Source organism: Felis catus, chromosome A2 (assembly GCF_018350175.1).
Source record: "Felis catus isolate Fca126 chromosome A2, F.catus_Fca126_mat1.0, whole genome shotgun sequence".
Lineage (NCBI taxonomy): Eukaryota > Metazoa > Chordata > Mammalia > Carnivora > Felidae > Felis > Felis catus.
Window position 1 is genome coordinate 82,041,097 of NC_058369.1, and position 24,293 is coordinate 82,065,389.

At 39.6% G+C, this 24,293-nt stretch overlaps 1 protein-coding gene across 9 annotated transcripts in view; it reads right to left on the reverse strand.

Moving 5' to 3' along the window:
- The window catches only part of GSAP (gamma-secretase activating protein), a 90,745-nt gene that overhangs the window by 48,347 nt on the left and 18,105 nt on the right, over positions 1 to 24,293 (reverse strand). For all 9 annotated transcript variants that reach the window (XM_023250295.2, XM_045052300.1, XM_023250296.2 and 6 more), the window contains exons 6-12: positions 20,969 to 21,057; positions 16,843 to 16,912; positions 15,604 to 15,653; positions 5,774 to 5,878; positions 5,465 to 5,524; positions 4,468 to 4,511; positions 1,854 to 1,939 (exon numbers count right to left, since the gene is read on the reverse strand). In XM_023250295.2, the coding sequence (XP_023106063.2) occupies positions 1,854 to 1,939; positions 4,468 to 4,511; positions 5,465 to 5,524; positions 5,774 to 5,878; positions 15,604 to 15,653; positions 16,843 to 16,912; positions 20,969 to 21,057 (504 nt within the window). The remainder of the gene's footprint in view (positions 1 to 1,853; positions 1,940 to 4,467; positions 4,512 to 5,464; positions 5,525 to 5,773; positions 5,879 to 15,603; positions 15,654 to 16,842; positions 16,913 to 20,968; positions 21,058 to 24,293) is intronic.

Consider the following 24,293-nt stretch of genomic DNA (forward strand, 5'->3'; position numbering starts at 1 on the left):
AACGATGCCTTTCAGTCTAATTATCAACATACAGAGAATGTGGAAGACAGAGGAAGACGTTAAATACTTCCACAAGGAAACAGACAAATCCAGAATGCAGGGTAACTGGCCTGGACACTTCAAAATATCAATGTTGTAGGGGAAAAAAAATACAAAAAAACAGGGGGCGGGGACAGAGGATAGGAGGAGGGGAGTGGTCTACATTAAAAAACACTACAAAGACATAACCAAATATAATAACAAATCTTCATGGAATCCTGACTTTAAAAATGATGCACACCACATATATTCATTTTTATACATACACACAAATATATAACACATATACAAACATATATAGAAATCTAAACACATATAGGACTTTTCTGAAATAATTATGGAAATTTGAATATGAAATTATTACTGATTAGTGCAATTCATTTTTTTCAGTGATAATGGAACCGAGGTTATGTTAAAGAGTGTCCTTAACCTAAGGAGATACATGCTAAATAATGTACTGGTAAAGTGTCAGGGTGTCTGGAACTTACTTTTGAATGGCTTAGTCAAAAGGAAGAAAATGGTACCTGTGTTTGGGGAGAGTGATCAAGCAAATACTGTAAATGATACAATTAAGTAAAAGGTACATGAATGTTCATTCTGTCCTTGAGACTTTCTGTAATGTTTGGGCATTCTCAAAATAAAATGTCAAAAGAAGAAAAAAAGACCTTTAATGACTTTAGACTCAGGATAAAAATATAAAGTCGTTCATGGTCTGCAAGGCCCTACGTAACCTGGCTCAAGCCACCTCTCCGCCACAGTTCTCTCCCCCTTGCTCCCTCTACTTCAGTCACACTGTTCTTAGCTCATTTACACCCTCCAAGTCTCACGTGAAATATCCCTGCCTTCCTAAACTCTCAAGACTGGTTTATGGAGGGACTTTGTGCCTGAGAGAGACCTGGGATGAACAGGAAAAACTGGGAGAGACTAAGAAAGAGTGAGGTGGGAAAGCAGACACTTTTCAGGACTAAGACAGAACGTGCTGGAGGGTAAGAGCACAGGGACAGACTAGCTGAACTAGAACTTATTTGAAGATATTAGTACCTTCTATCATACACTCTCATGACTTCCTAATTCCTACAGTTTATCAAGATTCTATTGAAATACTCTGTGTGCACTTATTTAATGTCTAAAATTCAAATAGTGGATTTTACTAATGAAAACTAGGTCATTTTTTCTCATCATCATTTCTCCAATACCTAGCATACGGTAAGTCTCCATAAACATTGGCTTAGTGAATACCACATAATCTGGTTTTAAAGGAATACAGTTTTATTCCAAGTGCTACTTAACTCAGTGGTAACTGTCTACTCAAGCTAGGGTATTAAAAATGGCTATCAAATTTAGTTATTAGTGTTGACTTTGTAGAGGCTTACAGTACACTAATGACTTTATGTCAAGCTTTGATTGCTAGCTCAGTAAGTTCTAGAATGGCTCTTAAAGCAGCCTGGTACATAGGTTTAGAGTCCAAATATATTAGTAGGCCTGACACAAAAAGCATCCTCATAATTGTATGACATTTGTTAAAAGACGGAACAGGTGAGAAAATGTAGATTGATTACATATGAATCCATCCCCTCTATTAAAAAGCACAAAAAAATAACCCTGCTGACTGTGGCTTCCTTTATGCAGACAACAGATGTATAAAATTGGAGTGGAGAAGATAATTTGATACACTGTATAAATATCCATAGGATCACTTATGTAAGATTGTGGCTCTATTATATTTTAAGGATCCATATATCTAAACAATGACTAAATTTTTTGTAGAACTCAAGTATAATTGAATAAATTGATAAATATAATCCTGGTTCTACCTGTATGGTTGGTAAAAACGCACAGGGTCAGGTGTTTCGATAAGTTCTCTTGGTCTTGAAGATCATCACATCCAAAGTTTACAAGTCTAAAAACATAAAGCATAAGAAACTGTGAATGCCTTTAAAAATTAGTTCTCTTGGGGTGCCTGGGTGGCTCAGTTAGTTTTGGCTCTCTTGGTTTTGGCTCAGGTCATGATCTCAGTTTGTGAGTTCAAGCCCCATGTTAGGCTCTGTAGTTGGCAGTGTGGAACCTGTGTGGGATTCTCTCCCTCTCTTCTCCGCCCTTCCCCTGCTCTCTCTCTCTCTCCCTCAAAATAAATAAATAAACTTTAAAAAAAACTAGTTTCCTCTTTCACTTAACACAGGGAGCATTGAATAATGGACTATGTTGTAAACTTGAAACTAACATAACACTGTGTGTCAACTACACTTGAATAAGAATCTTTTCATTGCTTTATATTTATTTGCTTCCTTATTTATTTATTTATTTATTTATTTATTTATTTATTTATGAGAGAGGAAGGAAGAAGGGAGGGAGAGATGGGCAAAGAGAGTTAGAGGATCCCCAGCAGGCTCTACACTGTCAGCACAGAGCCTGATGCAAGGCTTGATCCCACAAACCATGATATTGTGACCTGAGCTGAAATCAAGAGTTGATGCTTAACTGACTGAGCCACCCAGACACCCTTAATAGGAAGAATTTTTTAAAAATAAAAAATAAAGTTCCCTCATAAAGGATAGTAACTGCTATAACATACCCACCAAGGTAGAGACTTGTTCCTGAGAAATTTAAGTAGATAATGTGGGCCTTTTTGTTTAAAAGTTCTATAAAACTGGGAATGCAAGCTGGTGCAGCCACTCTGGAAAACAGTATGGAAGTTCCTCCAAAAATTAAAAATAGAACTACCTTACGACCCAGCAATTGCACTGCCAGGTATTTATCCAAGGGATACAGGTGTACTGTTTCCAAGGGGCACATGCATCCCCATGTTTATAGCAGCACTATCGACAATAGCCAAAGTTTGGAAAGAGCCCAAATGTCCATTGATGGATGAATGGATAAAGAAGATGTGGTAATATATATATATATATATATATGTATATATATATATATATATATATATATATATATATATACATATATATATATATACATACACATACATACACACACACACAACGGAGTATTACTCAGCAATCGAAAAGAATGAAATCTTGCCATTTGCAACTACGTGGATGGAACTGGGGGGTATTATGCTAAGTGAAATTTGTCAGTCAGTGAAAGACAAATATCATATGACTTCACTCATATGAGGACTTTAAGAGACAAAACAGATGAACATGAGGGAAGGGAAACAAAAATAATTTAAAAACAGGGAGGGGGACAAAACAGAAGAGACTCAAATATGGAGAACAAACTGAGGGTTACTGGAGGGGTTGTGGGAGGGGGGATGGGCTAAATGGGTAAGGGGCACTAAGGAATCTACTCCTGAAATCATTGTTGCACTATACGCTAGTTAATTTGGATGTAAATTTACAAAAATAAAAAATAAAATTAAAAGAAAAAAAGTTCTTTAAAAACGTGATCCAAAAAAAACCCCAACCAACCAAACGTAGAAACCCAGGAGGCACCTGGGTGGGTCAGTTAAGTGTCCGACTTCAGCTCAGGTCATGATCTCACAGTTCCTGGGTTCAAATGTCTCATCAGGCTGTGCTGATGAGATTCTGTGTCTTCGGACCAGACATCGGATTCTGTGTCTCCCTCTCTCTCTCTGCCCCTCCCCCACTCACGCTCTGCCTCTCTCTCAAAAATAAACAAACATTTAAAAAAGAAAAAAAAAAAAAAACCAAAACCAAAACCCTACCACACAGAAATGGCATGGTCCTGGCAATAGAGAAAAAAATACATAAAAACAGAAGTTGAAAGTGATGTAACTTTTTTCTAATGAGAGTGCTGCATATACTGTTTCAAACTAAGTACAACTGAGTGTTCCTATTTGATGAAATAAAGCTACTGAAATATAGAACAGTTTAGGGTTATCAGTAGTCTAATTCAAGACAACTTTCATTTCTTCTGTGCACTAGTGGGCTTCTGCCTATTTTTTCAAAAGTGTTCATGTTTTTATTATGTGTAAAATAGTCTGGGGGAAAAACGCTCACCTTTTGTGTAAAAAGGAAAACAAATAGCAACACAACAGATAAAACTGAGCTACAATCCTCTTTGATGGCAACAAGGAAAGGGTTTTGATGTTGGATTCTAAATGCAGCCCTCCCTGATTCATCAAATCCTTTTATTGAATCACAGGGAGAAGAGCACTTCCACAGATCAAAATAAATGGAAACATCCTACAGAAATAAGTGGCTACAAAAATCAATGTGATTGACTTTACATGAAAAACCCTGTGTTTGTGCTTGATAAAGTCGTTTATGTTCCCTATAGAGGACAGAAATCTAAAAAATCACACACACACACACACACACACACACACACACACACACACACACACGGAATACTGAACTGTCCTTTTATCTGTATACCACAGATTAGGTATAAGTATAAACATTCTGCCCACAAGTGTCTATAAAAATTAGTTGTAAGCTATGAATAACTTACTTAAATCCTGAGTCACTTAATGTTATATCCAAGGGTGCTTCAAACTGTCAAAAAAATCATGGGAAAATAAACCAAAAAACAACATTAAGCGTTGATAGTTCTGAGCCCAGAGCAAGTCTGACAATGCTGTGCTTGCCTTTTGATGAAGAACCTATTTATTTAACCATCATTATCTTCAGAGATTATCTCCTAAATTCACAGCACAGGAAGTCCACTGGAAATATTCTGGCGTTTACATACAATCACAAGCTTGGTGTATATTTATTTCTTAAAGGGCTAATACTTGGCAAACTTTGCCTCGGATCTGAGTATCATAAATAGGTTATATAATAAGCCAGTCAGTAGGGGTAGACTTTTACAAGACACAGATGACCATGTACGGAAGGAAAGACTGGGTGTCTTTAGAAGGAGAATGAGTTTAAAAAAAAAAAGGCAGGAGGAGTAAATGAAATTCTTGTAACAGTATGATATCAATCTATATTAGACACCAATATTAATCCTAGGGAAGAAGAATAACATTCTATCCATCACAGGTAAAAGATACTTATAATTCCTCCTCATGAGACTAGCATTCCAAATGGCTTTGCCAAGAGTGATGCTAGATTTTTACTAATCAGACTATACACTCTCATTGACATTTTACTTCATACTCAAATTCACTATCCTCACAAGTCTTTTTGGGTCAAATGACTTGTAATTATTTAAAGCTATCTACTATAGATAATTCCTATTACCTTCTACTAGACCTCACTTATATACTTGTTCCTTTAATGAGAGACATTCAGTTAGCAGAAATTTCCTATGTGCTCTTCTAATCACCTATATTAATTGTATATATTATAGAGTTGAAGCCTTAAGAGGCAAGAAATGTGCTACTTGTTCATACAAGTGACTAATGCAACAAGAAGTCTAAGATGCTCTTTCTGATAATAGCTCTCTTTAAACGGAGGCCATGCGTTATAAAATTTCCTATAGTCCAATCATTCTCTAGACTTACCATTAAGTTAAACTTCTCATCAGCAGAAAACTGGAGGCATTTTAAAATACTCCTTGATTTCTAGAAGAAAAAACAGGATAAATGACAAATCACAATTTAAAAAAACAATAAAAACACTAGTAAAAAAAAGAAAAAGAGAGAGGGAGAGTGAAAAGGAAGCAACCAAGAAGCAAACAGTGATGAAAACCTTTTCACGTTTTTAATAAACCTTTGTTGACTTCCCCATTAATGAAAATGCAGTAATTATAACAACGATAATGTGAAAATTAAATTGTTCCTGTGAAAGGAGGCCAGTGGACTCATTTTTACCTTTAGGTCAATGTAGTATAATCTCTGCTCTGACATATCCCATTGAGCCCAAACAAAATCCTCAGCTACTCTCTCTCTCGGGAGATGACCAGAGTCTTTAATTACCTAAAGAGGCAAAGAGATTTTAGAAATAAGTAACTATTTTAAAGGAGACCATATCTGGATTTCATTATTATTCTGCATATTCTATCTTTATAATACATACAGATATTTCCACGGTTTATTTTTCGCAGTCCCTGATCCCCAACACATATACATGGAAAGCCTTTCCAGAAAAGATTTAAGGCATTATTTCATTACTTACTCTTTCCAACCATTTTATAATAAGCAATATTATTCTTGTCCCTAGTTTGCCAGATAGGCCAGGGCTGCTGAAGGCAAGGCCACACCTACCACAAATCAATACCTAGGCTAACAGAAGGTTCAGAGTTTCCCATTCTGCACCTAATCCACTCAGGTATCTGCAGACAAAAGGACTTTACTACCAAAGGCAGCAGCTGTGAGGCCAAGGAAAGAACTCAGGCCTAGGGGTGAGGGGTATTGGGCAACAATCCCAGATCGGCCATAAAGTATTCATGCCATGCTTCTTACTTTTATCTCTTCCACAATGAGTATGGTGATACTGCCCATCCTTCAAGCAATACTTTACTACACATCCTTCAAGGCCTAACTTAGGCACTGCCTCCTGTACAAAGCCCTCCTTCACCTGTCCCCAAAACCAAGGCAAAACTCACTACCTCTGTATTTCTATGGTACTCTGGCATATTTCTTTCTTTTTTTTTTTAATTTTTAATTTTCAAGTTAGTTAACATAGAGTGTGGTCTTGGCTTCAGGAGTAGAATCCAGTGATTCATTCCTTTCATACAGCACCCAGTGCTCATCCCAACAAGTGCCCTCCTTAATGCCCATCACCCATTTTCTCCACCCCCATCGACCCTCAATTTGTTCTCTGTATTTAAGAGTCTCCTATGGTTTGCCTCCCTCTGTGTTTTTATCTTATTTTTCCTACCTTCCCCTATCTGTTAAGTTCCTCAGATTCCACATGAGTGAAACCATGTGATATCTGTCTTTCTCTGCCTTATTTTGCTTAGCATAATACCCTCTAGTTCCATCCACATTGTTGCAAATGGAAATTGTTGCAAATGGAAATGAAATTCTTTTTCATCACCAATTTGTATTCCTATATGCATGTATATGTGTATGTATACACACCACATCTTCTTAATATATTCATCAGTTGATGGACTTCTGGGCTCTTTCCATAATTTGGCTATTGTTGATAGCACTGCTGTAAACATTGGGGTGCATGTGCCCCTTCGAATCAGCACTCCTGTATTCCTTGGGTAAATTCCTAGCAGTGCTACTGCTGGGTCATAGGGTAGGTCTATTTTTAATTTTTTGAGGAACCTCCACACTGTTTTCCAGAGTGGCTGCACCAGTTTGCATTACACCAACAGTGCAAGACAGTTCTCCTTTCTCCACATCCTCGTACTTTGGCATATTTCTATTACAGTTACATTTAACTAATCGTATAAGTCTACCCCAATGAGTATGCACTGCCCTTCAACACCTTTATATTTTCAACAAAATTCTTAACTTTGGGGAGCCCATCTTATTTCCATTTTTTCTGAAATTTGTTAAATTAGGAGAGATTTGGGGACTTACAGAGGAATATACTGGCAAGAAAATGATCATCAGAGTGTGGCAACCCAAGTTCACATCTCAATTTTGCCCCTCTCTGGGGTTACCTCACCTCTGTGAGCCTTGGCTGTATTCTCTGTAAACATGGGGATAATGACAACACTGCCTACCTATTGCAGGATGTGATGAATGCATGGAACTGCACACTGCCTTAAGACGCTGTCATCCAAGCCTTTAAAGAATAAGGGCAATGATGCTTCACAGAAGGGCACAAAAGGATGGAGTGCTGAGGCCACACTGTGTTGGCTGCTGACAGAGGCCCTCACTCTGCAGTGTCTCTCGTGGTTCTCAGCCCCTCTTCTAACCAGCCAGTCCTCTGTCTATACCCACTTCTAGTCTTGTTTATTTCACTGACCTGGAAATCCTAGAGAATGCTCTCCTCTAAACTCACAGTGCTGGCTTTCAGATTCTACCTTCACCTTTCCTCTCTGGTCTCTTTTCTAACCACTAGCCCTGTCCGTGCCCTGTCATCCATGCCACTGTGGCCCAGAGCTCCAACCACTTTCTATGGTTGTCTCTGACTACTTTCTAGTCATTTTCCAGCCAGCCTCTTGAGATTTCAATCATAGATACATAATTAATAAATGACATTTTTCATTGCAATGTTGTTCATATAACTTTAAAATTAAAATCTTCAGAGAAGATTGTTTTGGTGAAGACTATTTAAATAGTGAAGGAAATAATTTCTAATACCAATAATATATTATTATGTTACATTAATTGTCAAAAAAAAGACAACTCAATAAAAAAACAGACAAGGATATAATTAGGCAATTTTCAGAAAAACAAATTCACATAGCCAGTAACATTAAGGGAAATACAAATTAAAATAATGATATCAACTTAAACCCATTAAAGTGGAAAAATTTTTTTAAATCTTTATTTATTTTTGAGACAGTGCAACAGGGGAGGGGCATAGAGAGAGGGACAGAAGATTTGAAGTAGGCTCTGTGCTGATAGGCTGACAGCAGCAAGCCTGATGTGGGGTTCGAACTCATGAACCACAAGATCATGACCTAAGCAGAAATCTGATGCTCAACCAACTGAGCCACTCAGGTACCCCTGGAAATTTTTTTTAAAAGGCAAATGCAGGTGCACCTGGGTGGCTGAGTTGGTTAGCCATCTGATCTTGATTTCAGCTCAGGTCATCATCTCCTGGTTCCTGGGCTCAGGCCCCACACCAGGCTCTGCCCTATCAGCATGGAGCCTGCTTGGTATTCTCTCTCTCCCTCTCTCTCTGCCCCTCGCCTGCTTGCACTCTCTCTCTCTCAAAATAAACATAAAAAAATAAAAATAATAAATAAAAGGCAAATGTGGCTATGATTGGTATGGGTAGAGGGAAAGCATTCCCTTACACATTGCTTGTAAAACTGTGAATTGTTACAAGGTGTTTTGGAAAGCAATCTTAGCAAAATCTGTTGAAATATATTAAATGCATACATCCATCAACCCAATTATCCCTCCCTGAGGATTTAACCCAAAGAAATATGTGTACCATATATATAAAGCTATGAAAAACATTTGAGATGATTTATAAAACAGATTTTTAAAAAAATTTTAACATATATTTATTTTTGAGACAGGGAGAGACAGAGCATGAACAGGGAAGGGTCAGAGAGAGGGAGACACAGAATCTGAAACAGGCTCCAGGCTCTGAGCTGTCAGCACAGAGCCCGACGCAGGGCTCGAACTCACGGACCGCGAGATCATGACCTAAGCCGAAGTCAGACGCTTAACCGACTGAGCCACCCAGGCGCCCCTAAAACAGATTTTTAAAAAGTGGCCATCCGACAGAGCTCAGTTTGGCGGGGAACAAAGGCGCTCACCAGCGCCATCTCCCTCGCCCATCCCCCAGCCAAAATCCCAAAGGGAACCAGTTCCTGCCAGGGACTTGCTTGCTCCACACAAACACCCAACGCTGTGCTTCTGCAGAGCCACCCCTCCGGCAGCGGGTCTGACTCCCTCCCGCTGCCACAGGGCCCCTCCTGAAGTGGATCACCTAAGGAGAAGCGAGCTAAGCCTGCCCCTCCTGCCCCCGTGCACCTTGCCTACCCACCCCAGCTAATATGCCAGATCCCCAGCACCACAAGCCTGGCAGTGTGCAAGTAGCCCAGACGGGCCACACCACCCCACAGTGAATCCCACCCCTAGGACAGGGGAAGAGAAGGCAAACACCAGTCTAACTGTGGCCCCAGCGGTGGGCTGGGGGCAGACATCAGGTCTGACTGTGGCCACGCCCACCAACTACAGTTATACACCACAGCACAGGGGAAGTGCCCTGCAGGTCCGCACCACTCCAGGGACTATCCAAAATGACCAAATGGAAGAATTCCCCTCAAAAGAATATCCAGGAAATAACAGCTAATGAACTGATCAAAAAGGATTTAAATAATATAACAGAAAGTGAATTTAGAATAATAGTCATAAAATTAATCGCTGGGCTTCAAAACAGTATAGAGGACAGCAGAGAATCTATTGCTACAGAGATCAAGGGACTAAGGAATAGTCAGGAGGAGCTGAAAAACGCTATAAACGATATGCAAAATAAAATGGAAACGACCACTGTTCGGATTGAAGAGGCAGAGGAGAGAATAGGTGAACTAGTAGATAAAATTATGGAAAAAGAGGAAGCTGAGAAAAAGAGAGAGAAAAAAATCCAGGAGTATGAGGGGAAAATTAGAGAACTAAGTGATGCACTAAAAAGAAAGAATATACGCATAATTCGTATCCCAGAGGAGGAAGAGAGAGGGAAAGATGCTGAAGGTGTACTTGAAGAAATGATAGCTGAGAACTTCCCTGAACTGGGGAAGGAAAAAGGCGTTGAAATCCAAGAGGCACAGAGAACTCCCTTCAGACGTAACTTGAATAGATCTTCTGCACGACATATCATAGTGAAACTGGCAAAATACAAGGATAAAGAGAAAATTCTGAAAGCAGCTAGGGATAAACGTGCCCTAACATATAAAGGGAGACCTATAAGACTCGTGACTGATCTCTCTTTTGAAACTTGGCAGGCCAGAAAGGCATGGCAGGAGATCTTAAATGTGATGAACAGAAAAAATATGCAGCCGAGAATCCTTTATCCAGCAAGTCTGTCATTTAGAATAGAAGGAGAGATAAAGGTCTTCCCAAACAAACAAACTGAAGGAATTTGTCACCACTAAACCAGCCCTACAAGAGATCCTAAGGGGGGTCCTGTGAGACAAAGTACCAGAGACATCGCTACAAGCATAAAACATACAGACATCACAATGACTCTAAACCCGTATCTTTCTATAATAACACTGAATGTAAATGGACTAAATGTGCCAACCAAAAGACATAGGGTATCAGAATGGATAAAAAAAACAAGACCCATCTATTTGCTGTCTACAAGAGACTCATTTTAGACCTGAGGACACCTTCAGATTGAGAGTGAGGGGATGGAGAACTATTTATCATGCGACTGGAAGCCAAAAGAAAGCTGGAGTAGCCATACTTATATCAGACAAACTAGACTTTAAATTAAAGGCTGTAACAAGAGATGAAGAAGGACATTATATAATAATCACAGGGTCTATCCATCAGGAAGAGCTAACAATTATAAATGTCTATGCACTGAATACAGGAGCCCCCAAATATTTAAAACAATTACTCATGAACATAAGCAACCTTATTGATAAGAATGTGGTAATTGCAGGGGACTTTAACACTCCACTTAAAGAAATGGATAGATCATCTAGACACATGGTCAATAAAGAAACAAGGGCCCTGAATGATACATTGGATCAGATGGACTTGACAGATATATTTAGCACTCTGCATCCCCAAGCAACAGAATATACTTTCTTCTCAAGTGCACATGGAACATTCTCCAAGATAGATCATATACTGGGTCACAAAACAGCCCTTCATAAGTATACAAGAATTGAAATTATACCATGCATACTTTCAGACCACAATGCTATGAAGCTTGAAATCAACCACAGGAAAAAGTCTGGAAAACCTCCAAAAGCATGGAGGTTAAAGAACACCTTACTAAAGAATGAATGGGTCAACCAGGCAATTAGAGAAGAAATTTAAAAATATATGGAAACAAACGAAAATGAAAATACAACAATCCAAACGCTTTGGGATGCAGTGAAGGCAGTCCTGAGAGGAAAATACATTGCAATCCAGGCCTATCTCAAGAAACAAGAAAAATCCCAAATACAAAATCTAACAGCACACCTAAAGGAAATAGAAGCAGAGCAGCAAAGGCAGCCTAAACCCAGAAGAAGAAGAGAAATAATAAAGATCAGAGCAGAAATAAACAATATAGAATCTAAAAAAAACTGTAGAGCAGATCAACAAAACCAAGAGTTGGTTTTTTGAAAAAATAAACAAAATTGACAAACCTCTAGCCAGGCTTCTCAAAAAGAAAAGGGAGATGGCCCAAATAGATAAAATCATGAATGAAAATGGAATTATTACAACCAATCCCTCAGAGATACAAACAATTATCAGGGAATACTATGAAAAATTATATGCCAACAAATTGGACAACCTGGAAGAAATGGACAAATTCCTAAACACCCACACTCTTCCAAAACTCAATCAGGAGGAAATAGAAAGCTTGAAAAGACCCATAACCAGCGAAGAAATTGAATCAATTATCAAAAATCTCCCAACAAATAAGAGTCCAGGACCAGATGGCTTCCCAGGGAAGTTCTACCAGACGTTTAAAGCAGAGATAATACCTATCCTTCTCAAGCTATTCCAAGAAATAGAAAGGGAAGGAAAACTTCCAGACTCATTCTATGAAGCCAGTATTACTTTGATTCCTAAACCAGACAGAGACCCAGTAAAAAAAGAGAACTACAGGCCAATATCCCTGATGAATATGGATGCAAAAATTCTCAATAAGATACTAGCAAATCGAATTCAACGGCATATAAAAAGAATTATTCACCATGATCAAGTGGGATTCATTCCTGGGATGCAGGGCTGGTTCAACATTCGCAAATCAATCAACGTGATACATCACATTAATAAAAGAAAAGATAAGAACCATATGATCCTGTCAATCGATGCAGAAAAGGCCTTTGACAAAATCCAGCACCCTTTCTTAATAAAAACCCTTGAGAAAGTCAGGATAGAAGGAACATACTTAAACATCATAAAAGCCATTTATGAAAAGCCCACAGCTAACATCATCCTCAATGGGGAAAAACTGAGAGCTTTTTCCCTGAGATCAGGAACACGACAGGGATGCCCACTCTCACCGCTGTTGTTTAACATAGTTGGAAGTTCTAGCATCAGCAATCAGACAACAAAAGGAAATCAAAGGCATCCAAATTGGCAAAGATGAAGTCAAGCTTTCACTTTTTGCAGATGACATGATACTATACATGGAAAATCCGATAGACTCCACCAAAAGTCTGCTAGAACTGATACAGGAATTCAGCAAAGTTGTAGGATACAAAATCAATGTACAGAAATCAGTTGCATTCTTATACACTAACAATAAAGCAACAGAAAGACAAATAAAGAAACTGATCCCATTCACAATTGCACCAAGAAGCATAAAATACCTAGGAATAAATCTAACCAAAGATGTAAAAGATTTGTATGCTGAAAGCTATAGAAAGCTTATGAAGGTAATTGAAGAAGATATAAAGAAATGGAAAGACATTCCCTGCTCATGGATTGGAAGAATAAATATTGTTAAAATGTCAATAACACCCAAAACTATCTACACATTCAATGCAATCCCAATCAAAATTGCACCAGCATTCTTCTCAAAACTAGAACAAGCAATCCTAAAATTCATATGGAACCAGAAAAGGCCCCAAATAGCCAAAGGAATTTTGAAGAAGAAGACCAAAGCAGGAGGCATCACAATCCCAGACTTTAGCCTCTACTACAAAGCTGTCATCATCAAGACAGCATGGTATTGGCACAAAAACAGACACATAGACCAATGGAATAGAATAGAAACCCCAGAACTAGGCCCACAAACGTATGGCCAACTAATCTTTGACAAAGTAGGAAAGAACATCCAATGGAAAAAGACAGTCTCTTTAACAAATGGTGCTGGGGGAACTGGACAGCAACATGCAGAAGGTTAAAACTAGACCACTTTCTCACACCATTCACAAAAATAAACTCAAAATGGATAAAGGACCTGAATGTGAGACAGGAAACCATCAAAACCCTAGAGGAGAAAGCAGGAAAAGACCTCTCTGACCTCAGCCGTAGCAATCTCTTACTTGACACATCCCCAAAGGCAAGGGAATTAAAAGCAAAAGTGAATTACTGGGACCTTATGAAGATAAAAAGCTTCGGCACAGCAAAGGAAACAACCAACAAAACTAAAAGGCAACCAACGGAATGGGAAAAGATATTTGCAAATGACATATTGGACAAAGGGCTAGTATCCAAAATCTGTAAAGAGCTCACCAAACTCCACACCCGAAAAACAAATAATCCAGTGAAGAAATGGGCAGAAAACATGAATAGACACTTCTCTAAAGAAGACATCCGGATGGCCAACAGGCACATGAAAAGATGCTCAACGTCGCTCCTCATCAGGGAAATACAAATCAAAACCACACTCAGATATCACCTCACGCCAGTCAGAGTGGCCAAAATGAACAAATCAGGAGACTATAGATGCTGGAGAGGATGTGGAGAAACGGGAACCCTCTTGCACTGTTGGTGGGAATGCAAATTGGTGCAGCCACTCTGGAAAACAGTGTGGAGGTTCCTCAGAAAATTAAAAATAGACCTACCCTATGACCCAGCAATAGCACTGCTAGGAATTTACCCAAGGGATATAGGAGTACTGATGCATAGGGGCACTTGTACCCCAATGTTTATAGCAGCACTCTCAACAATAGCCAAATTATGGAAAGAGCCTAAATGTCCATCAACTGATGAATGGACAAAGAAATTGTGGTTTATATACACAATGGAGTACTGCATGGCAATGAGAAAGAACGAAATATGGACCTTTGTAGCAACGTGGATGGAACTGGAGAGTGTGATGCTAAGTGAAATAAGCCATACAGAGAAAGACAGATACCACATGTTTTCACCCTTATGTGGATCCTGAGAAACTTAACAGAAACCCATGGGGGAGGGGAAGGAAAAAAAAAAAAGAGGTTAGAGTGGGAGAGAGCCAAAGCATAAGAAACTCTTAAAAACTGAGAACAAACTGAGGGTTGATGGGGGGTGGGAGGGAGGGGAGGGTAGGTAATGGGTATTGAGGAGGGCACCTTTTGGGATGAGCACTGGGTGTTGTATGGAAACCAATTTGACAATAAATTTCATATATTGAAAAAATAAATAAATAAAAGATATTTATTTACTCAAAAAAAAAAAAAGTGGCCATCCATGGGAGAATGATTGAAGTTGCATACATCCACGCTGGGGACTATTATGTGTTTCTAAAAAGAATGAATTGACATATTCAGGTTGACTTGTAGGTAATGCCACAAAGTTGTAGGAGGAAGGAGTGGATAATAAACAAACCTCTGGGTGTGTCAGGGGTGGGGATGAGATATATACACGTATGAAGAACAGCATGAAAGGACACATAATAGGTTGTAGACAAAAGTTAGAGGAGAAAACACAAGGGAGAAGTAGCATACAAGGAAAAAAAAAAAAGAAAAAGAAAAAAGGAAAAAAAATTTGAACTGTATTATCCCCCAGCATATATGTTATGATCCCATTTATTCTATGTATGCATAAAAATTAGTGGAAAAGGTTACATTCCTAATTAAAAACCTACGGGGATAGCCCTGATATACTAAGTAAAAAGCAAAAACAAAAATGGCAAATTAATAGATTCTCTTTTGGTAAAAACAACTGAATTCCTGCATATGTGTACGTTTGTATGAGCAAGGTAAAGGTGTGGGAAGAGTCACACAGGCTGTCATGAGTTATCTCAGGAGACTGAGATTGGACAGTGAGGTCAAGATAAAGGATATAATTAACTCCTTCATAGATCTCACATTATTTCACATGTTACAACAGCAAGTCTGTAATCTGAAAGACGTCGAATAAAGAAAATGGTCTGTGTCTGTAACATTACTCTACCCTTAACAGTCTAGAAATGTCACTCTGTGGGAAAAAACTGTGAAGCAAGAGAAATTTCAAATATTTACCACTCTACTTCCATCTTCTTGGATGACTTGGATATGAAACTTTTCGATATCTTTAAAAAGATAAACAAAAGAAAGACAGTTTAACCTTTATGAAAATTATGAGCACCTTTTTACACCTAACAGTGGTGAACGTTTATTTATAAAAGCAATGCAGATGAATCAACTGGCTGGAAAAATAGTATTATCACAGAGAGCAATTTCATAATATAAGTGCAAAACAAAACCCACCTTTCTCCAGCCTCTCTCCATAGTCTATTGCAAATCTAGCATTTACTCTGCTCCTCAATGTCAACAATGGATGAGACATTTAACCCTTCTGCTCCTCTGGGTTCCCTCAAATGTTGGCCTCCCCTGCACCATCAGTCTTATTTGGAGCTAACAGGGGTTCCTTTGGCAGGGTTTGTCTCCAATTTCCAAATATCATATGAAAATATCATACAAAAATAATGGGGAGAAAACTCATTATACAAGATATTGGGGGGTATTTTTACAGGGATCAGTTTCACAATAAGAGAACTCTCAGCAATTTAGGTAGATTTGTGGATGGTCCCTTTCTCTCAGGAAGTAATCTAGAATTAGCCATACTTAACCTTCTGCCAGACTAGGTACAAAAATGGGAGATAGATAATTGGTCAAGAGCATAGAAAGCGAACATGAACCTAACACCCCCAGGCCTGTTCTTCCCATTATCAATCAGCAATTTCATTTTATAACATGAAACATGGCTTACTAGGTAAGATCCACGAGTGGATTTTGTCCCTTCTCTGCTACCCTCCCCATCCAAAGTGAAAAAAACTTCATTAGAGGGTGTCCCAATCTTATTTCAGGTAGAATGTGACCAAGTATGTGTCCTCAAATTCTACTATCAAATTCTACTGGCTTCTAATACCTTCCTCCTTCTCCATCCAAGGTGACAGATACCCTGAAGAAGGATGAACTAAAGAAGGTAAAAGTGACCTCCACAACTGTTCTACACTCTACCATGTGACAAACATGGAAATGCATGCATATAGGAGCCCATCATTCCTGGGATGGGAAACAGAGCAGAGCCTAAGGGGACAAGTGGGGCGAAAAGGAAAAGCCCTTCCACAGGAGTGCTAGATCTGAAATGAACATCAAAGGTCAGTTGGACCTTCAGCACTGGTGAGTGAACATCTAGAAGATTCAGTCAAGTCCCATACTTCACTAGGAGATGTGCCCTTCATGAAGTTTGTATATATCATCTAAAGATACACTTACATTTCTCTTCTGAAACCAGTAACAGATGGTTCTCTGGAAGGGGATGACTTTCCACATGGGGGTAGAGAAACTATAAAAAGGAAATGAACCAAAATCATAAGCAAAGACTACCTTGCTTACACAAATATTCCAAAAGTGTTTGATCACTGTACTACTACACAGCCTAGAAGGTACTGGGAACCACCGAATAGTTTACAGACACACATTACAAATGGAAGCAAGGAGGAAAAAGAAACACTTTCAGGAGCTCAGTTTTCCAGGGGGAAATTGATGGCAGGCCAACATAATTCATTTAAACAGTAAGGCTAAAGTATAAGCTTATTTCTAGAGATGGTGCTTCCTATTTTGGAATGTGATTCTGAAGCTAATCAGAAACAATATAAACATCAGTACGGAAAGTTCTGTTTTGCAAGCACACAAAAAAGGGGTCAATACATCTGTTGTGCAATTAAATGTAGTATTTAATTTGACAACCAAGTAAATGTAGGCTCTCCTACAACTTCCAAAGTCCCACATCCAAAAGACAAAGCACAACGTAACACGGGACTTTCCAATGCAGAAGAGTGAGTCACGATGTGGCATGTGGTGGAGGATTTGCAAGCCTCAAATAATAGAATGACTGCCGTTGGGAAGAAAAGGCTCCATCCACCCTACTCCTCCTTCTCTATGCTCTCCCATACGGGTCAGCCCACAGGACAAAGCAGCCAGCCAGAAACAGCCTGATGTCATCAGCAGTGATAATGAGGGAAAAGGGGCCCTGGGATGACTCCAGTGACTTAATTCTTTCATCATCCAAAGGGTGACTATAAATCAGCAGTTTCATTTTGTAACATGAAAAACAGCTTACTAGATAGGATCCACCGGTGAATTTTGTTGTTTCCCTCCACAGTTCAAAGCATTATGAAAGAACATAACCTTTTTATGTCCTTATTTTGTAATTGGCAGCCTTTCTAAAGACTAGGAACATTTTTGACAAAATGTATTACCTGGTGTTCTAACTTTTCATGATGACAAAATGAAAATAGAACTGGCAATTTTTTTGTAGGTTTATTTGTTTACTTTTGAGAGAAAGAGCACAAGCAGAGGAGGGTCAGGGAGAGAGAGGAAGACACAGAATCTGAAGCAGGAGCCAGGCTCCGAGCTCTCAGCTGAGAGTTCGATGCGGGGCTGGAACTCACCAAAGGTGAGATCATGACCTGAGCCGAAGTCGGACACCTAATCAACTGAGCCACCCAGGCACCCCTAGAACTAGCAAATTTTTTTTTAGTTGTCCATAGTCAAGTTTCCTTTTTAGAATTAAAAAACAGAACATTAACGATACACCATTTTTCATGGCAAATCTTCAAAATTATAAAATAGTACGGTAGAATTCAGCTATGAAAATAATGTAGAACTTACTATGCCCTGATTTGTGAAATTGTGCACCTCAAACAGGAAACTGCCTGTCCTGGGGTTGAGGAGAAGCAAAGCTGAGTGACACCATACAGATAGTGGAAGAGCCAACACTCGGTGCCTCAAAACAAGGAAATATTCCTAGAGAAAATGATTCGGCCTCCCTTGGGACTACAGAGGTAGCCAAGGCATACTTGCCTAAGGCTGTGACCTGGAGTATGATGCTGACAAGTTCTAAGCCTTTGCCTGGTGTTTGTGCCGCAATCAGTGAGAACATGATTTTAAAAGTTCCATTTAGGTGGTGGTGGTTTTTCTTTCTATTATGAGGCAGCCTTAGAGCAAGGCCTAGGAATGAGAATATAAATAGACTTCAGGGCACCTGGGGGTGCTCAGTCAGTTGAGCGTCTGCCTCTTGATTTCAGCTCAGGTCATGACTTCACAGTCTGAGACTGAGCTCCTGTGTCAGGCTCTGTGCTGGGCATGGAGCCTGCTTGAGATTCTCTCTCTCCCTCTTCCTCTGCCCCTCCCCTGCTTGCATGTGTGTTCATTCTCAAAAATAAAAAGAGACAGACAGACAGGTTTTAGACACAGCTCTATAAAAGCATGCCAGGTTTTTGTTTCCTTGCAGTTTGAGTAGAGATCTATATAGATTACATCGTATTCGGGAAATATTTATCTTCACAGATATGGAGCTAGACTCTGATTATTAATACTCAGTTGGAAGATATGCACTATAGGTGGATATCTGGAGCCATTTGGAAGATGCAGGTCATGCTGGTAGGCGATTCTCCAAAGGTACCGGGTTGGGATCCAAACCCTGACCACTACTGTCCTGCTCAAGTTTCTCTGTGAAGGAGGTCAAGGCTGCACATACAGACTTGGGGAAATGTACTATCAGAGATCACCATGAATGTTTTGGTAAGGAAAGGGAGACAGATTTCAGGGCAAGACCAAATTCAGTGGACAATGAATGGCATTTCTCTAAAGGGGAGAAGGAGGGAGAAAGGGAGGTGGGGGGGGTTGTCCTGGATGGAGGTTTGGAGGATTTTCTCCCTCTAGAAGCATAAGAAAGAGGAGCAGGGAGCAGGGCTAGGCACAGAGATGGCTCCTCAAGACAAGTACGAGTTTTACCTCATTTGGGTGGGGACTTCCCCTTTGGCCTATGGATGCAGTCATGCATCATGTACTATTAATTGCTTTTAATTAAGATAAAATTTGCATAACAGAAAAATCACCTTTTTAACTGTTTTAAAGTATACAGTTCAGTAGTTGTTAATACATTCACAATGCTGTGCAACTACATACTTATAAAAATCCTTTCCCTCCTGTGCTCTAATTCCCTTTAGCTGCCCTAATCCTTCATTAGTATCTCCATTGCCTACTCAGCCCTGAGTGGACATGCTAAGGAAGCCAAGAACAGACCAAAAAAGGGAAGTGTGGTCTGCCCCATAGTCACCCCTGTACTGATGACAGTGTAAACATAGCAGCTTCCTGACGGAGGAGGAATACAGCCTAGGAGCTGGAAGCAGGCAGTGGCCCCCAGTGAAGGACCTGGGGGGGTGGGGATGGGAGAGAGGTCCCTCTCCTGACACACTGCAAGAGGGAGACCCACTGGCTTGAGGCTGGGAGTAGGCGGGGGTGGGGGGGGAGCAATGAGAAGCAGAGAGTTCAGGTTACACGAGAAAGTTATGCTATAGCACTGCATGAACATGTACAGTCCACTGTCATCTGTGGTAGTCAGATCGCATGGAGTCACCACAAACACCGTATACTGAATGCTGAACCATTACTCCTAGGGGACATACAAGGACAGGCTCCTGCCTGGTCACAACATTTCTGTCAACGAATTAATACATAATTTTGTTTCGTGTGTATTCCTGTTTTTATAAAACACATCTTATTTAATATATATTGTTGATCCATTAGCATTAAACTCATGGTCAACAGCACTCATGCCCTAAAGAAGCTAACCTAACCCACATATTCTCTCTATAAAGCATATGGCAGCCTTCTTGAGCTTAGGGACAGTAGCCAGCACTTTAGCACTATGCATGGGGGACATTTGAAACAGTGAAATCACCAACAAAAAGCTCAAAAATGTGAAAATCATGGCACTAAATAGATCATAAAAATGACATTCATGTATAGGATAAGAACTCAATCAAGAAGGCAGTGTCATGTTGTTCAACCTCAGCTGAGTGACAAATTTTTCACCACTTTGCACATGTCTGTAGATAACTGTGACGGCACCAAGAGTATTGACTTTGATGTCACAAATAGATTTTAGTGAGTAGGACAACTCACAAATTCAGAATGTGCTTGTAATGAATGTTGACTAGATCTGGTCCATCCACACTGTACCTACAGTGCTTCTGTACCATTTCATGGAGCTGACAAATTCAGTGATTTAGCCATTTAATCATGTGTACTCTGTCAACCATATGAATACACGAAACAAACTTTTCTTTAAACTTACCTTAAATATGTGTTGAGAGTATTTTATCATGTAAAAACATTACAAACCATGACATAACAGAGACAGAGGAACTAGGTTTGAGTTTTGATTTCTGTGTTTGCAAAAGGTGAGCTGATAATTCCAACCATACCCATCTACCAGATTGCTTTGAGGATTGAATGTGATAATGGGTGTGAAAACACTTCGTAAGCACCACTGCCTCTAGGTTTCACGCCTTCTGATTAGTGAGATGAGTGATAAATGGACATGCTCGCTTACCTGCACCCAAATATAGCTATCCACAGCTTTTAGAACCTTCACATTGTTAACAGGATGGATTTCAACCAACAAAGTTAAACACTTTGATCCTACAAAGGAAAGGAGGCTTTTAGTAAGAAGATGAGAATGTCATTCATGATCTTCTCCACGTACGTCTGAACTTGGAAAATGTAAACACGTTACCTGTTGTATTAGCTATTCAACCAGGAAAAGTAATTTTCTTAAAATTTACATTGACAGTTCTTAAAACCCACAACAGATAAAGAAAACCTCATGAAAGAGAAAGCAATACGCGTTCATGAACAAGTGAGGAACAAGTTCTTGCCCACTCCTTAGCCACTTGGCACAGCTTCATAGGCCCTCTGAGTTTCTAAGTCTAAGCAAACACAACTCAATTCTCTGTAACTCCAATTCTGCAGCACACTGGCAAATACTGCTTGTGTATGAAAATGTAAAGATATTTCTGAAGCATGAACATGTTACAGTTGAGAGTGCCTATTAAGAGGACAGGGGCTTGGCTTCCCTTGGGAAAGATACTGGAACTGCCCTGATAAAGACCCACTTACTTCCTCAGTGTCACATTGTAGCAAATGTCCTAAAAGATAGCAATTAAAAGGGAAGTCCTTGGACACAGGCTACAATGGGATTACCACAGATATCTACATTTAGGCCAAAAGTTCCCCTCCCCTAAGACTAAACCTCAGAGAAGAAGGAGTTGTCTTATATCTGAGTTCTTATAAAGACTTAACTATTCTCTGATGCTTTTTCAATGACTTTATTTTGAAAAATAATATACAATTTGGAGACAGCACAGCAACCTGGAATTGAATCAGTGCTAGTTTTCACTATTTAAGTAACTAACCTGATAGATAACATTGCTTAGGAAAAACAACAACAACAAAAACAAAAAAACAAACAAACAAAAACCCCCAAAACCCAAAAAGTCTCAGGTAGGGCGCCTGGATGGCTCAGTTGGCTAGGTTAAGTGTCTGACTCTTGATTTCGGTTCAGGTCATGATCTCACGGTTCCTGGGGATCAAGCCCCGTGATGGGCTCTGCACTGACAGCCCAGGGCCTGCTTGGAATTTTCTCTCACCCTCTCTCTCTCTGCCCCTCTCCCACTCCCGCTCTTTCTCTCTCAAAAATAAATAAATAAACATTTTTTTTTAAGGCAAAGAATGTAAAACAATTCCTGGGATATGGCCTCACAATTGCAAGGACTGGATATCTCTGTAAACATGCTTTTTAAAGATTACTGAGAAAGCAAGACAGTGAGTTATTATGTGGGATCTGAAATATAAAAGGACAGAACAAATGAAAATCAAATACTGTTTGGTCAATGGTACTTACAGCTTGGGATAAAAATTCCAGTAACACTGCGGCACCTGGGTGGCTTAGTCGGTTGGGTGTCCGACTGCGGCTCAGGTCATGATCTCATGGCTTGTGGGTTCGAACCCCACATTGGGCTCTGTGCAGCACAGAGCCTGAAGCCTGCTTCAGATTCTGTGTCTCCCTCTCTCTCTGCCCCTCCCCGGCTCGCACTCTCTCACTCAAGAATAAATAAATATATAAAAAACAAAACAAACAAAAATCCCAGTGAGACGATCATACACCAGTTCGAAAGAACTATACTTCTAATAACTGGGACAAAGGTAAAGGTAAGGAGCTTTGGGAATCTGCTTGATCACTCAAAAAGAAAAAAAAAGGGGTTTTAGGAATAAGAAAAACATTGGTGCCAACAATACTTAAGAAAAATAGAAATGTTTTGTGAAATGTGACAATGAGAAAAAAAATTATTTTCCTTATTATTTTATACGAAGTATGTATAACTAAGTAAATAAAGTAGTATAAGTTGACATTTGGCTATTTTATCTCTTGTCCTAAAAGTCTATATATTCCAATTTGGGGAACAAAAAAAACCCCACCTTTTAAGGGGACATGTAGAGGATCCTACTCATTGCAAAAGTAAAGAATCACCTCACATTTGGATTTTTTGGCAGTGAATTTGATAACCAGCTATCAGCTAAATTCACTTGATTTTAAAATGGGAGGATTTTCAAGGACAGAAACTATCTTCCTACACAAATCTTTCCCTTCTTTAGGGCAGCCCAGACACTTAACTAATATAATCAGCATAATCATAAGAGTAATCGTGGAAAAGGAATGTCTCTCAATAACACACCATGTGCTTTCATGGTGTGATATGATGCACTCTGGATCAGGATTCTAGAGACATCAGCTCTAGTGTCAACTAGAAAGGATGAAGCTTTCCAAGGCTTTAGTGCCTTGCTATTAAAAAAAAAAAAAAAAAAAAAACTACAGAATCAGATCATTTCCACAATCACTTTCAGTCATGAAATCCCATGATTCCATGAAGTACTTACAGTTGTCTTAAGAAGTTAGAGAATACCGATCTCAGGGGAGACTGGGAGGGCATCACTGAAGGGCAAGACGGATCCAGGCAGGATGTAGATATCACAGAAAGTAGAGACAGCAAGATCAAAAGTGACAACTTGGATGGACTTTGAGGGCGTTGTGTTAAGTGAAATCAGTCAGAAAAAGACACTGTACGGTATCTGTTATGTGTGGACTCTTGGAAAGAGAGAAAAAGAAACATGCGCATAGATACAGAGAACAAATTAGCAGTTACAAGAGGTGGGGGGTTGGGGTGGAGAATGGGAGAAATAAGTGAACTGTTCTGTCTTTTTAGCTTAAATAAATTGAACAAAAATTGAAAAAAAAATAAAAGCATAGGGATAGGCATGGCATGGGGAGGATAGAGTGGGCAAAAGAACCTGGTGAAGACACATGCTGTGAAAATTCTAGTATTTTTAAAGATGTGATCATTTAACTTCACTAGAGGTGCACCAAACTTTAAAGACTGACAAGGTTGGTAAAGGCCAGTAGGGCATGGTTCTGAAGCAGCTCTGGTTACTGGAGCTCTTGAACCAAAGCACAGCTCCAGGGAACATCCACAGCACTTAATTATCTATAATGACGCAGGGGACCCCAGGAGAGTCTCAGTGGCCAACACATGTGGACACCCCAATAGCTGCCCAGGGGGGAATCTACTGTGCCTTGGGGCAAATGCAATTCCACAGGGGAGGGTGAAGGGGGGAGCTAGGCCCTTTAATTCTTTTCTTTCCCTAAATCTTTTTTATTATTTTTTTAATGTTTGTTTATTTTTGAGAGAGACACACACAGAGTGTGAGTGGGGAAGGGGCAGAGAAAGAGAAAGAGAGAGAGAGAGAGAGAGAGAGAGAGAGAGAGAGAGAGAGACAGAATCCAAAGCAGACTCCAGGCTCTGAGCTGATGGCACAAAGCC